Genomic DNA, 16242 nt, shown 5'->3' with positions numbered 1-16242 from the left:
AAGTAAGTCTTCTAGTTCTCAAGGCACCATGCTTTTAATGAGTTTAACCTTCCAAAGGATACTTACTCCTAAATATCTTAGGAATTTCCATGAATTACGCAATCTGTAGATTATATATCCAAAACCTAGTGGACCTGCTACAACACTAATTTACTGGCAACCTGTCTGAAATTGTATCTAATTCTACATATGGGAAAGATTGACAAATGTGCACATCAAACTGTCTGGGGTGTGTGCACATTTAGTTAACCCCTGTGTGTTGTTAAGGAATAACATTTGATTTACTTGTTCCAGGGAATGTGAAAACTTCATGGTTGGGTTCCACTTAAGTGCAGGAAGAAATGAGTTGAGATATGTTCATGAGAAGTATTTAGATCCATGTCATGGCTATGTTGCTTTTTTATGCCTTGCCAACTTACCCAATGATGACAGTTGCACCACCAGCAATGACGTTGTCATTTGTATTAGTGATAACATCGACTCAAGTGCACAAGAAGGGGGATTAGAAAGACCTAGCCAACTGAAAGCTAGGAAACACACTGCACCATCATTGACTGCAATGCTAACATCTCAAAGTGAAGTCTGTGTCACTCTCTTATACTTTTCTTGTTCTTGTTCAACAAATATACACAAACCAAAGACTGCAATGTTAACATCCCAAAGTGAGGTCTGTGTCACTCTCCTATACTTTTCTTGTTCTTGTTCAACAAATATACACAAACCAAAGAGTATCCATGTCCACTCCAAATTACTAGCAAGTTTTATAACCTTAAGATAGCTTTGTCTTTAGTCATGTTGTAAGTTGGATGAAAATGATTAGTTATCTTGATAGCCTCAAGTTAGTGTTGTGTTTATTTATGATGTAAGTCGGCTGAAAATGATTAATAATCTTGATGAATGTATTTCAGGATGCATTCAGGGATTCCCATCAGGTGCTTCCTAGCATTGATGATGGAAACATTGAAAACCAATTGGCAGTTGTTGAATACGTTGAAGATATATACAAATTCTACAGGACAATTGAGGTATGTTTCTCTGTCAATGATTGCAGTTTCTTGTTAGGGTGAAGGTAAAGTTTTATTTTCCTTAACTAAAATTTGGCATTCATGTATGCCCAAGACGTGAGTTGCGTACCTCCAGATTATATGAGAAACCAGGTTAAAATCAACGCAAAGATGAGGGCAGTCGTGATTGATTGGTTGGTGGAGGTACAACTTTGTTCCTATGCTAGTTCCAACTTCCATTTGCTGTCAAACTTAGATCTAAAAGAGATTTATATGGTCTATCTCTTAGGCCTGACATCAAAATCTTAAAATTTTCAGGTGCATTTGGAATTGAAATTAATGCCAGAGACGTTGTATCTCACTGTGAACATCATTGACAGATACCTTTCTATTCAGAGTATTGCAAGGAAGAATTTGTCATTACTTGCTATCGCTGCAATGTTTATAGCTAGCAAATATGAAGAAGTTTGTCCTCCACAAGTAGGATGACTTGCTGACATCTGTAAGAAAGGATGTGTATATATCTAATTAAAAGAACACTTTGCTGGCTGTATAAAAGTACATACACGAGCAATATCTACTCCTATAGAAGATTACGCTTTATGCTGGAATCAACGCAAAAATTATATTATAATAGGTAACACAATATTGATAAGAGCTGGTTTATACTTGGCTACAGGTCAATGACTTCATCCGCATCTTCCCAAATGAATGCAAGTCAGAACATATAGTGGCCATGGTAATTAGCTCTAACTGATAATTCTTTGTCATTGATTGCAACATAGTCTCCAAACATTTAGATTGACTGATCAATTGATAATAACTCTTCGCAGGAGTTTAAAGCAACTGAACTTCAAGCTTACAGTTCCCACTCGGCCATATGTATTCCTCCTCAGGTTTCTAAAGGCAGCTGATTCCAACAAAGTGGTAAAGTTTTGAATGACACCACTTTTTATATTGTTGAAAGCAACCTGTGTGGCATTGATCAAATCTACTTTTGGAAATGCCTCATAAAATCTAGCATTCATGTTTTAAATTAGTTTTCTTTATTGTATTCTTAATAATACCCTGTTGTACTAACACGTCGTACTATCTATTATTCAGATGGAAAATCTAGCATTCTTCTTGGTTGAACTGTGTTTTCTTCAGTACATAGTGAGCAAGTACAATCCATAAAATTTGTGTTAAGGGCTTTGAACACTTATCCGCTATGGAAGGCTTGTTTGTTGATGTGGTTTTTGAAATTTTCAATTTATTTTTTAAGTTGTTTGTGCAAGCATTTTCCATAACAGTAGTGAAGGCTTATCTGGATCTCAAAATATTGTGCATAGGTGATGCTTTTCCCTCCTCTAGTTAGTTCATTCTTGTTTATTGTGTGTTTTTACAAACATTTTGCAGTATGGTCCACTTTTTATCATTTTCGATAATACATCTCATGTATTTGATACTTGTAGACCTTTAATCCATAAAAAACAGCCCAAAAATCTCAGAAATAGACACCTATAAATATAAACTAGTCATCAAATTTCAAGGAATATTTTTTCATGGGGCTGAAATCCTATTAAAATTTGGAACAAAATGCATATTTTCATATTTATGAGATGTATACTTTGTTTACTGAACTAGATTTGTATGTGTTCATATTGAAATCTTGTTACTGTGTTTTAAATTGCGAGAAGCTTGATGGCTAAATGTTGTTTGCTTTATGATCCTTAGTTACCATTTGTGAAGTGTTTTAAGTAACTGGTTACGGATGATGTTATGCTGGATCCTTTATCGAAGGTTCTTAATGTAAGTTCTGATTATAGCCAGTGTGATAACTTGCCAGGTACCAAAGGGACTGTCACATGCTTTGCATCATACTTGGTGTGCACCTCAATTTTCAATTCCATTATGGCATTAGCTGGGAATATCAATGTAAGACTTAAATTCTAAATACTGGACAGCCAGACATTATGTTTATTTTATCAGCATTTTGTATCTTAAAATGTAGTTTGTCATCGTTGTTTTATATATCTTACGATATTAGTTTTCATTATTTTGTTTTATATTTTGCAGTACTATGATGTTCGGAAGGAGTGCAATGGTGGCATGTGCTATGATTTTTCAAATATGGAGAATTACTTAAACCAGGGTTCCGTTAGGGATGCCTTGGGGTTGGCAACCGAAAATTTATCTCCTGTAGCCCCTTGGTTTATGAAGCTATGCTTACTGACTGGATGAGGAATATGGAAGTTGGCATTCCAACACTCTTGGAGGATCGTGTTAAGTTGCTAGTTTATGCAGGAGAATATGATCTCATTTGCAATTGGTTAGGTAATGATACTGTATACATATAACATATTGTTTTTGTTTTGGACAATGACTTTATGATTTAGGTGTTAAGTTTGTTATTAACTTATTTGCAGTTGTGTTTTTCAAGCTTGTCAGTCTAATCTTCAAAATTGAAAAGTTAATTGTTCAAATTATGTGTCTTTCAGGAAATTCAAGATGGGTGAATTCCATGGATTGGTCTGGAAGTGAGAATTTCAAGAAGGCACCTACAAAGTCCTTCCTTGTAGACAATAAGGAAGTAGGTTTAATAACCAGTTATGGACCACTCAGTTTTCTCAAGGTAAAAGGCACTCGATGATCATCTTTGATTTCGTTGTACAAGTAGACAATTTCTTCCTTACGGAATCTTCTATTTTATTGCACCAGGTTCATGATGCAGGTCATATGGTCCCAATGGATCAGCCAAAAGCAGCCTTGGAGATGTTAAAATGCTGGACACAAGGAAGTATTACTGACGACAATTCTCAAATTTTAAAGACAGTGACGGAGATGCCAGAGAAGAATTTCGAGAGTTAGTTATCTGCTTAACTAGGAGAATTGCTCTCTTCACCTAGATTAATGTAAATATTTCAAGATTTTCAGTAGCGTGCATCCCCAAAGATGTGTATTTTTTGATTTGGCAAAATAATTGTGCATTGGGACCATCAGTCTTGCTAACTTGTGTCAAATCTTTTGATGGCCACTTTTTAACTGTATAGAAATAGTGCTTCTTATTGCTTACCAAGCCTTGTGGAATTATGATTATACATGGTGTTAAAGTTATATTCAAGAACATGAATAGTATGTCCTGTGTTCTTATTCCAGCATGTTCTGATGTCCTAATGGATGAAAGAAATTGTAAATTCAACAAAAATATTTGGTTAGAGTCTTGGGGAATTCAAAGCATGTTGCTCTTAGCCTACATTCAATTTTATTGACAATGACATGAAAACATTTATGTTGTTTGCAATCATACAACAGATGCCAGTATTGTCTACTTATATTTGAATTAGAGGTTATGTGGTTTGGCTCTGTTTCACTTCTCGTTCGTTCTATTATTTTATTGTTGAATATGCCTGTTTCCTCTTTTTGCCTCTTATCCCTTTATAAGCCTCTTGGACATTAAGTGCTTGGCATGGCAAGATATGTCCATAAAGCGCATGGACTATCTACAGTCCATCAATGCTTGCTGCTGCTGCTGTCTACACTGCTCGATGCACTTTGGGGAAGGATCCATGTTGGAACAAAACACTTACCCTTCATACAGGCTACTCTGAAGCAGAACTGAAGTAAGCCTTAAAATTTTTAAAGCATCATGCTTTTACTGATTTTACCCTTCTAAAGAAATCCTACTCCTGGACATTTTAGATTTCTTCATCAATTACATGCAGGCATTGTTGATTAGCGACGACCAGAACATTGTGCCTTGATCAACTATATGTTGGAACTCAATGACTAACACCATGTCTGAATTGAATCTTTATCTAATACTAATGCGCATACTAAGCGTCTGGAGGTGTACGCACATTTTTTTAACTCTGTACATTGAGGTAATAACATTTATGTGCATTGTTCCACGGAATGTGCATATTTCATGGTTGATTTTCACCTAAATACGGGAGGAAATAAGTTGAGAGCTGTTCATAAGAAGTATTCAGATCATTGTAGCAAGTCTATCTTTTAGCAACTCTCAGAATTTCAGAATGAGATTGCATCACATGACATCGGCTGACATAATACATTTTAAATGGTCTTTTCTAGATTGCAGAACTGATGCTTATGGGATTCATCTCATTTCTACTGACCATTGGAGAGAAGCCCATTTCTAAGATTTGTATACCAAAAGGAATGGCTTATAGTATGCTTCCATGTCAAAAGGAATAATCAATGGCTCCTGCTATCGATCATTGTTCTGAGGTGGACACCAAACTCTATGTTGCGTATTCAAATTTTCCAATGCTATTAGACATTACTTAGATTGTGTTAGTCCATTTGATATGATTCAAGATATTTATGATAGTTTGATAATTATTCATTCCCTCTTGACTCAAGGGTAAGTATCCTCTAGTCTCCCTCACTGGCATGAACCAGCTCCACTACTTCATCTTTACATTGGCAACTGTCCATGCGTTATATAGTGTCCTAACAATCGCCCTAGCAAGAGAAAAAGTAAGTGCCATGGGAAATAATTGATCTTCTCCCATGTCATTCAGTTTAAATTTTTTCTCGGTTTGAATTTGCTTTCATATCTTCATGCGTTTGAAACATCCTTAACTCAAAATACAAGTCATTTTCGGTCATAGATGAGGCGTTGGAAAGAATGGGAAAAGGATATAGTAACAATGGATTATCCATGTTCACATGATGAGTTCTTTTCAATTTTCTTCTCTAAATGGCCTCGTCTCACAGTCTGTCATGTTTGAAAAATGGCACCTAACCTAGGTTACGAATCTGGAAATTTCAATGGGGACACCTGTGAAATGATTTTAGGTTCAAACATCAAGAATATTTATGATTGGATAACGTTTTGAGGAATTTTAGAAAGATTGTTCTCAAGAACAAGGAGCTACGTGCGTGCTGTTTGTTTCATGCAAATCCTTCAAGGTTTAGGTTAACCCAACAAGCTACATTTGTATCGCGTCATATGAATTTCTGGATCAGAACACCCATTATTAAATGGGTGGTAAGTAATTCATACTCCAAATTTTCAAGGGATTTATCTTGCTTGAATCCATTTTACTTGTAATATTAATATTCATTGCAGGTTTGCTTCTTCAGACAATTCTTTTGGTCAATAAGGAAAGTTGATTACCTAACCTTGTGGCATGGCTTCATCATTGTATGTCTCCATAACTTGAAACCTTTGTTTAGATTTCAACTTGGTTATGTAAACAACCATTTCATTCACGTGATTTATCTAATTTGCCTTTTGAATTTTCTTCCTTGGTACTGTATAGGCCCATCTCTCTGCAAATAACAAGAAGTTTGATTTTCATAAATATATAAAGAGATCATTGGATGATGACTTCAAGAGGGTGATTGGAATCAGGTTCTATTAACTTTTTGTGCGTAAAAACTTTGGTCTCTAGCAATAATAATTGATTTTCCTCCTGCAATGCTTCTCAGGCCTCCTTTTGTTTTGCTTCTCTAGGAAACCTCCCCTTACTTTTTACCTAACACTACAGCATTTATTGCGTTATCTGCAATGTTCCCATGTGGACTTTTGCCGTGGGATTTTTGCTTATCCACTTTCATAGTAAGACTTCACAACTCTCTATCTTACTCCAATGTTTAGTTTTGTTTGTGTTACTAGCGAATCTGACGTTGTCTCTTTCACTGGCTGCATTACTGGGTGAGCAGACTAGCATTCATACTTTTGGTTCTCCTTCGTTCCCTTAGCTGTAAGTCCCTGTAAATGTTCGGAAGTAGAATTACTAATGATATAAGTTAGTGATATAGAGAAGTTGTCAACTATTGACTTTTGTGTGTTTATTGCTGCATTACTTGTGTAGATAGTTTTGATAGTTGGAGTGAAGCTGCAACTTACAATATTAGAAATGGCCTTAGCAATTCGAGGGAGACATTCTGTAGTTAAAGGAATTCTAGTGGTGCAGCCAACCGATAAGTTGTTTTGGTTCGATCGCCCTGAACTTATTTTATTCTTGATCCATTTCACTCTGTTTCAGGTATCGAAATAATTGCGTTGTAAATTTTATTTCCTTAATTGTGTCTATTATATTTATGACAATGACATAAAGGCTTGATGGTTCCTGCAGAATGCTTTCCAGCTTGCTTTCCTTTTGTGGACATGTGTAAGCCACTTTTATTTTTAATTATAATAAATTATAATATCAGCTGAGACTTTGAATCTGCACAGTTAACAATAGGATCACAATGATGATTGTAGTGGCAATTTGGCTTAAACTCCTATTTCCACGATAGGCTTTATACGGTCATATTGCGAATAGTCATTGGGTAAGTATGTCGATCATTATATAAAAGCATATTCCCGTCATAAAGATATTTTCTTCAGTTAATTTTAACAATTGCTTTGTATTTAATCGTTATAGATCAAAATTAACTGATAACCTTGTTTCTTGTTAAAATTTATAATCAACCTAAGTTCAAATTTAGCATAATATTTTTAAATTCTAATTTAATTTTTTTTTATCACACATTCTTTGTTTACTAAAATTTAAGTCTTTTGAAATTGCAAAAATGTATTATAAATGTAAGTCCCAACTCTAGCCTGAGTTTTAAAGTTTGGAATAGATTTGCAAATATTCTCACCCTTGTTTTATACTTCCCCTTTAAATATCATTAATGGGGAACTGGAATTATATGTATGTATTGTTTGGAAGATTCCTGCTTATTATCTTACGAATCTATTCCAGGTGAGAATGATACGGGCCAGCACACATTCAAAATGATTTTATTTTTTTTTAATAATTTTTTATATTTTCTCTAGAGAGAAAATAGTTTGAATTATGGACATTTATTTCTTTTTAAATAATTTTTTATATTGTCTCTAGAGAGACAATAGTTTGAATTATGGACATTTATTTATTTTTTAAATAATTTTTTATGTTGTCTCTAGAGAGACAATAGTTTGAATTATGGACATTTATTTATTTTTAAATATTTTTTTATATTGTCTCTAGAGAGACAATAGTTTGAATTATGGAATTGTCTCTAAAAAGACAAAAATGTAATTGTCTCTAAAGAGACACAAATGAAATTGTCTCTAGAGAGACAAATCAAATTTTCTTTATAGAGACAATAAAAATATGTGTTCTATATTGTCTTTATAGAGACAAATTTTTGAGACATTATATTTTGAAACACCCGCTTAGAGACGATATTTAAGACAATATTTGAGTTTCTTTTTGCCTTAAGTTAAGACAATTGACTCAAATATTGTCTTAAAACCCACCTACATGTAGTAGTGAGTGTAAGGAAGATATAATCTATAAACTATTTGAATATTCATTTTAATTAATTTATGTCAATATCAACTTTAGATATATGTTTGTGCTCATATGTTGATCATGATGAAATATTTCATTGGCTAAAAAGAATAAATAATTGAAGAAAAAAATCAATTATTTCTTAATTGATTAGATTCTTAATAGAAATTTAAGATGTGACATTTAAAACATATTATTAATAAAAAATAAAATTCAATTTGGATTATAAATCAAATATTTCAATGTTATATATATGAAAATAAATTTGTAAGGTAATCTTTTTTTAGTTTGATTATTATATATTTTGGTATTTTTAGGTTATTTTTTTTAACTTAGTAAAGAGGAATTGCAACTTTATGTATATTTTGCACATTCCAAAATTCCGAGAGAATTTTCAAGCATTGAGCTAATTTGTGCATTAAAAAATATAATTTAAACAACAATCTAAAACTAACATAAATTCAATAATGTGTATATGTATCTATTTGGCATTTACATCGATAAGCTCAAAGGCTATTTAGAGGAAGCAGGATGTGATGGCACGATCTTGGCTAGGATAGTCGTCATCCTTCTTCTCTATGCTGAAAATATTGTTCTTTTGGCAAGGTGCCCATCTGATCTTGATAAGCAACTCAGGCTTCTTAGGGATTTCTGCTCTACCATTGGTATGACTGTTAACATTGACAAAACAAAAGTTATGATTATCAAATCCAACAAGGACACTTATGCTAATTTTATGTATGACAATAATAACTTGGAGGAAGTGTATTCTTACAAGTATCTAGGAATTGATATTCATCATAAGCTCAACTGGAACCATAGCATTGAGAAAAGGATTAATGGGGGGTAGAAAGCTTATTTTGGTGTTGAAAATAATTGTAAAACAGTGAACCTCATAATGTGGGATAAAAAGAAGTTCCTCTTTCAAACTTTATTCACTCGTGTTATCTTATATGGCTTTGAGGTTTGGGGTTGCAGTATCTCTAGAGAATCATGGAGAAAGATTGAGCAAATCCAGAAGCATTTTATAACTTATAACCTGAAAATTAAAAGTAATACACCCTATCCTTAGAACCTGAAAATTAAAAGTAATACATCGTATCCCATTCTCCTCATAGAAGCAGGTCTTTCCCCTATTGAGAGCCTAACTATGATTAGGTTTTTGTTGTACAAGCACAAACTCAATAACATAGGCGATCATAGACTTCCTAAGCTAGCTTTAAATTCCAGCCAAAATCACCTAAGGCTTAACCGGGGGTGGCATAAAGACACAAGGGCCTGGTTAAACTATTGGGAGATCAACAAGAATGATGCATTGCAAAACATAAATAACATTAAAGATATTGTTACTTCTAAGTTCAAAGAAAAAATGTGGTGTGAGAAAGATTTAGTGGCTAAAAGAAAATTAAGTTATTATAAGAAGGTCATCAATCTCACCCTAGAAGATCAAAAGTACCTCTCTATTTTAACTAGCTCAAAGAAGAAAATTAATATAGCAAATATTAGAATGAATTCTCATGAGCTCCATAGTGAAACAGGTCATTGGGCAGTTCCTAAAACGCCATGGATGGAAAGGATCTGCCATATATGTGAGAATAGGAACATCGAGGATGAAAACCACTTCCTCTTAGAGTGCCTCGTGTACAACCACATTAGATCTCAGTTTCACAATCATTGTTACAATACTAACCTTCCTAGCCTTTTACAACGTCAAAATTATAGTGAGCTCGGCAGGCTTCTCTCCAAGCTTTTTGAGCATAGGAATAAAATCTTAAATCAAAATAAATAATTTGTTTCTTTAGGTCCGATAGACCAATGTTTGGTCTCAGCGGACGTTAACCATCATCATCATCATCATCATATAACCAATATAAATTCATCTTTTATATATATATATATGAGTAGAAATCAAATCTCTTGAGAAATAGATATTTTTTTCTCCAAAATTTCACACTATATATATATATATATATATATATATATATATATATATATAATTGAAAATTTTAAAACAATTAAATTATTTAATACACATTTTTATAATTAACTATAACTGTGAAAATAATTTCACATAATTTATAACTATGAAAATAATTTCGCACAATTTTTATCCCGAAGTTTCACCAATTTTAACTTTAACGATACTATTGTAATTTTTGACAACAAAACATGTGAAAATAGTTTTTCATATCCTTAATTAATGTGATTTTTTATTAAGACTTCTATTTTTAATATAAAACAATTTTTTGGAAGAAATCACATTGAATATTTTGGTCGAGGCGAACTAGAGGATTTTGTTCATTCTATTAACTAGAGGATTAAGGAACATGCTGCTGATATCAAGCACGGGAGGACCAAATCTTCAGCATTGGTCAAACACGCAGAGAATCATCACATATGCATTGAAGATGCTAGGGTTATTGCAAAGATTTCTAATTTTCATCACTCTAAGTTTAGAGAAGCCATTGAAATTCAGAGGTCTTCCAGTAATATTAATAGGGACGACAGCTAGAAAATTAGTAGCTGTTGGATTCCCGCGCTCTCTTCTTAGTTTTTCTCGGACAATATTTATTTATTTATTTTTATTTTTTTTAACTTTTTTTTTTATTTTCCTTACGTATAGAGGTTTACCCTCTTAAATTTATTCTATATTTGATTTTTTTTATTTATATATTTTTTTAAGTAAAGAGGTATACCCTCATTAATTTATTTATTAGTTTTTATTAGTTTATTTCATAGTTATTTTTACTTTCCATTTTTTATGTTTTTTTTTCTAAACTTATCCCTTAATTAGAAATTTCATTTCATTCTTGTTTCTTAGTCCTTTTCAGATCCATTAAATAAAATAATAAAATAAATTTATTTTGCCATTTAAATATAGTCGTTATAATAATAATAATAAGAATAAATAGAACCCTAGTCAAATATAGTTCTTTATTAATAAGTAGATATTTAATAAAATATATATTTATATATATAGATATAAAAAAGAAAAAGTATTTCACTTTTCTTCTCCTAGCCAAATTAGCCGTTTTCATCTAGCCATTAGGAATTGCCTGTTTTCCTATTTAACCTACTTCGGAGATGTGTTTCTTCATCTTAACCTGAAGATGACCAAAATCTTTAATCTGATTTGTTCCGAAAATTTATTTTATATTAAAATATAGATCACTAAAACATAAATTCCAATACCTCTATTTTACTTAATAATTATTATTTAAATTTATTTTTAGTAATATAATTTTTAATCTTTCAACTTGCAACTCCACTTAAGGGTGTTTTTTCCAAAATTACGCATTCAATGACCAAACCTCATCAAAATTCGATACCTCGATCAAATATTAGAATTTCCATCTTGCTATATACCTAAATCGAGGTGCCTGATTTTATGAAAGTTCAAAAGAGGTAACAAAGTCCTTTTCCAATTATTTTTTAATGATTATGATAAGTAATAGTTCGATCGAGAGTTATACCTTGATCCAAGGTTTGTCATAAAGCTCCACCAAGAATTTTCGAACCTCCATCCACCTCGCCTTCAACTACTACCCTATATCTTCGCATCCAAGTAAAGAGATGTGTTTTTTAGTTAATAAAGAATTTACATTATTAGGTTTTTTATTTTATATTTATACATTATCTGTTAAAAACAGGTATGTTATTGAAATTTTTATTTTTCATTTATATCTTTAAATTGTATAAATCCGTTTATATCGAGGCGTAATTAAAACTTAATTGTAATTTTTTTTTCAATTTCTTTAATTGTAAATAATAATTTTTTTAATTGGTTTAATTATAAATAATAAACTAGTAATATAAATGTTAGTGTTTTCTCAACCAGGTCAATCATAAACGACGTCAATTTTTTTCAACTATTTGACAATATACCTAAGATTAAAACTATGTATTGATTCATTCATGTAAAGTAGAGTGGACAAATAGTACAACGCAAATGTTACATGGTGATGAGAGAAGGAAAACTCGGAAGATGTTAATTTATGAGTGATTTTTTTGTTTTAATTCACAACAAATAATTGATTTGATTTTATATTTTTTTCTTCCTTAATTTTAAGGACAATATAATTATAACTACAAGCCTTCAAGCAATCACACAATTATCACAGACAATAATGGGGTAAAAGGAGAAAGTAGATGAATATAAAGGGAACACCTCCTCATTGATTTTCGGTACAATGTAACTACAATTACCAGTCTTCAAAAAATCACTCAACTATGACGGTGATAGAATGGAAAGAAATCATTCAATTATGACTGATAGAATGGAAGGTGGAGGAATATAAAGGAAAACATAAAAGGTTTAAAACATAAATTAATATAAATCATTCAATTATGATTATGATAGAATGGAAGTTAGAGGAATATAAAGCAACAAACATAAAATATTTAAAACATGAAATTAATATTCAAAACTTTTTTGGGTTGGAATAGGTGCAAAGTATAGGAATTTAGCGGTTACATAATATATTTTATTTTTATATAAATTTCACTTCAATAATGAAAAAAAAGAAATATGATAGAGACAAATTGAATCATAAGGTGAATTTTTTTTTTTTAATATTGTATAAACATGTGCGAAAGGGGAAATGTCACGACTCCAGATCATAGATATAAAAAAATGAAAATTTAAAATATTGTCAACAAAGACATTAGATTTTTATACACCTATGTTTCAATTGTCACAGCACTATTCTATACTTTTAAAGGTGTAAGTACATTTGTATACATGATATGATGTCTGATTAAAATTCTGGGTTATCATTTTTCTTTTGGATTTAATTGCCGATGTTTGATGGGCTTCATTAATGTTATCCGTGCCATGGGAATCCCATCCATATCACTAGCTGTTAGTCTTAGAGCTAAGCGCTCATGATGTCTGATTCAATCTGGCTTACAGCTTGTTAAACTTTACATTGGCATTGATATTTTGGTTTTGACATTAATTTTCCTGCTCCGTCCTAGTACGTGGCACAGGCAGGCCTGTCCTACCAGTGCGTTTCTCGTGTCTCTTGTCTCATCGACGGTGAAAGACCTAGGATCACGATCCTACGGCTAGGCTCTGTCTGGAGGTTTACACATCCCTGTTTGTGAAAGTGGTGCCTCATTTTACTCTTTCTTTCCTTGGTGCCTGCTCCAGTTCTTCTTCTCCTCTTGCAGGCCTGCTCGGTCTGTCGATCCAGAGCTACAATGCGGATGGAGGATTCTCAGAAGCTGGGTTATGGGTTTTCCTCCAGCGAGTGTACCCCGGGTAAGCATAGCTCACAGATGCGACTCTGTTATTTTTTCTTTTACAGTTGATTGTTTATTCTCTGCCTTTGTAGCCCTGTTGCTAACAAGAATTACAATGTACTTTTAATCTGTAGGAGATTGGACTATAGGATCAGGGTTTACAACTGTGATCGTAAGGTGTTTTCCTCATATGTTTTCGACGCCCGAGGGTTTTCGGGTAAGTTTTATCTCCGGCCTGGTGCTTGTTTGATAGAGAAAGAATTCTTTGGTTGCCTGAGGCTAGAGCTTCAGCTCTTCTGAGTATTACTAGCTTTTCTTTTCCTGGTTTGAAGTAAAAGTGGCGTCTCATTGCACAGTTATTAGTTCTTAGTTATCAGGCGAATGCCTACAATTGTTCTAAGATGTAAGCACGAACATTCCCTCTGTATAATTGAGGGTTTTTTAAACCAGCTACGGGTCTTGAGACTATCGCAGCGCCGACATAATTTCTATGTTAAGAATTTTTTTATGAAAGATTTACATCTCTCTGTTTAAGAACTGTTAATCCAATTTGGCGGACTTCTTGGGGTTCGAAGCCATTTCCATTTTTCCTTATGCCTATGATTATGGCTCCATATGGATTATAAATTGATGTCTGGTTCGATGTATGAATTGCTATATGTTATACGGAATGTAAATTGAAGTTTGGTTTGATGTATAAATGAAATATGTTTGTTGTTCCTTAAACTATCAATAATATTTGTTTCCACAAATCTTAGTACTATTTGGAATAGATAGAATTTTGCTGTGGAAACATTGAGTCAGGGTTTCACCTATTTTTATTTCTTTCTAATTACGCGGCTCTGAGTTGAGATCGATTTGGTAATTGCCATTTGCGAGAGTAGGACGTTTACAGTTCTCTACTTTTCCGATTTAATATCTAGTACTTTTAGTTAACTTGTTCAGGGATTCGTTCTGTCAGAGTTAATACTATGGGGTTTCATTCCCACGTAGGGTTTAGGAAGACCTGGCAGGGTTTTAGGGTTTATTTAACAGTCCACTCTCTGGTTTACTAGCCCTGGGCGGCTTTAGGGTTTCCACCCTTATAACCTCTGTTATATCGACCCCTCTGATGGCATCATGCTTAGGCTCTCTAGGGTTTAATCTGGGGTTACCTTACCTGAGGGTTTTACTCTTTGCCTCTTCTGGGTACTAGCATTCTCAACATTCTTAATTAAATTCCTAATTTGTAGTTCTAAAATTTTACATAATCAATGGAGAAATTGTTTACCAGTTCGTTACAACAGTGATTCTACAATAATCAATTTTCCAGCAGTAAAAGACCTGTACAGACTTAATTATACAACTAATATGTTCCAGATTACAGGAAATTCTCCCGCTCCGACAGTTATTAATTGTACTGTAAAATATTACTAATACTTAAGGTTTCTGACTCTACTGTTTTTCTTTCAGTAGATAAAATACAAACAGAACCCTACTATTAATATTTCCATATATCCCTTTAGCCTTAGGTGCTCCTCTACATCATTTCATTCACAGTAAAAGACAGATAATTTAATTTTGTGAAACAGTTTAATTTTCTAGAAGGTACCTCTTACCTGAGCTAGTTTAAAGTAAATAAATCCAATGGTAGAGGTCACCTCTGTTTTCCATTGCTAGTCATCCTCCTGTCCGTGAGATTTGTCTTTCGGGACCAAATCTCCCCCCTAACTTGCCCACAGACCTTTGTCTTTTGCAAATTGCTCGCACACAGTGCTTATGCTATCTGGTCATCACCAGACCTATCAATTTTTCCCTTTACTCCTTGACATTTTAGCGCAGTTTTTCCTCCCCCCACTTCCTTTTCTTTGGAAGCATTTCACAATTAGGGGATGTAGTTAGGGTTTTTCCTACAACTGCCTTTTTCAACTTCCTTCCATGAGAAGTTACAAGATCTGCTAATAATCAAATCATTTCTCATTTTCAATAATTAACAATATTATTCAACTCAAACAAGTAATAACAATAATTATTTAGTTTTTTCTTACTGCGGTAAATAAAATATTTACAGCTTTCTAGGGCCATTACATCTCCCCCTCCTGAAATCAAACATTGTCCTGATGTTTTCCGGCCACAAACAACCCTCGATAAGCTTCTCTCATGAGTTGTTCATCCTCCCAAGTGGCCTCATCTGGCCCAAAGTGCTGCCATTACACTTTAACCTAGGTGATGGCTCGTTTCCACAACATTACTTCTCTCTGATCGAGTATATTCAGCAGCTCGACCAAGAATTCTCCTTCTGGCTCGACTTGAAACACACAATACTTAAGTCAGTTTTTCTGTTAACAACAAAATTGATTGGTCTACCTAAGATACTTTCTTACCTATATGTCATGCTAACTGACTACGTGCTTAGGATCATAAATGTATTTTTTTAATATTGACACATGGAAGATGTTGTGGACCCAAATATGACTTGGTAGGGCGAGCTGGTATGCCACCGGCCCAACTCTCGCTAAGATTTGAAATGGTCCAGAAAACCAGGGTGCCAGCTTGGCGCACCCACTCCATTGTAATGTACTCCTTTTAGCTCGAATTCTCACATACACATGATCTCCTACTTGGTATTCCCTAAAATTTCTCTTTCGGTCGGCGAAGTTCTTTTGCCTATCTTGGGCTGCCTTTAAATTGGATCATACCTTCTTGACCATTTCTTCCATCTCTTTAAGCATTTT

The 16242-nt window shown here is 33.3% G+C and overlaps 1 protein-coding gene and 1 long non-coding RNA gene across 2 annotated transcripts; both read left to right on the top strand.

The window, feature by feature from the left end:
• Positions 1–1842: 1842 nt before the first annotated feature.
• Positions 1843–3160, top strand: LOC149220289 (uncharacterized). The gene is made up of 3 exons (XR_016248747.1): positions 1843–1931; positions 2833–2921; positions 3063–3160. It is a non-coding gene; the product is annotated as an uncharacterized LOC149220289 (long non-coding RNA).
• Positions 3161–3503: 343 nt separating this feature from the next.
• LOC149220288 (serine carboxypeptidase-like) lies at positions 3504–3902 on the top strand. Its single transcript, XM_089382780.1, has 2 exons — positions 3504–3618; positions 3705–3902. Exons 1-2 carry the CDS (start codon positions 3508–3510, stop codon positions 3852–3854), a joined length of 261 nt encoding a protein of 86 aa, XP_089238906.1. The 5' UTR covers positions 3504–3507; the 3' UTR covers positions 3855–3902.
• The last annotated feature ends 12340 nt before the right edge of the window (positions 3903–16242 follow it).

The sequence above is a fragment of the Pinus tabuliformis genome, chromosome Q (genome assembly GCF_031772625.1).
Source record: "Pinus tabuliformis cultivar Carrire ecotype Pingquan chromosome Q, CPIR1, whole genome shotgun sequence".
Lineage (NCBI taxonomy): Eukaryota > Viridiplantae > Streptophyta > Pinopsida > Pinales > Pinaceae > Pinus > Pinus tabuliformis.
This window is presented reverse-complemented; position numbering and strand designations above follow the sequence as displayed.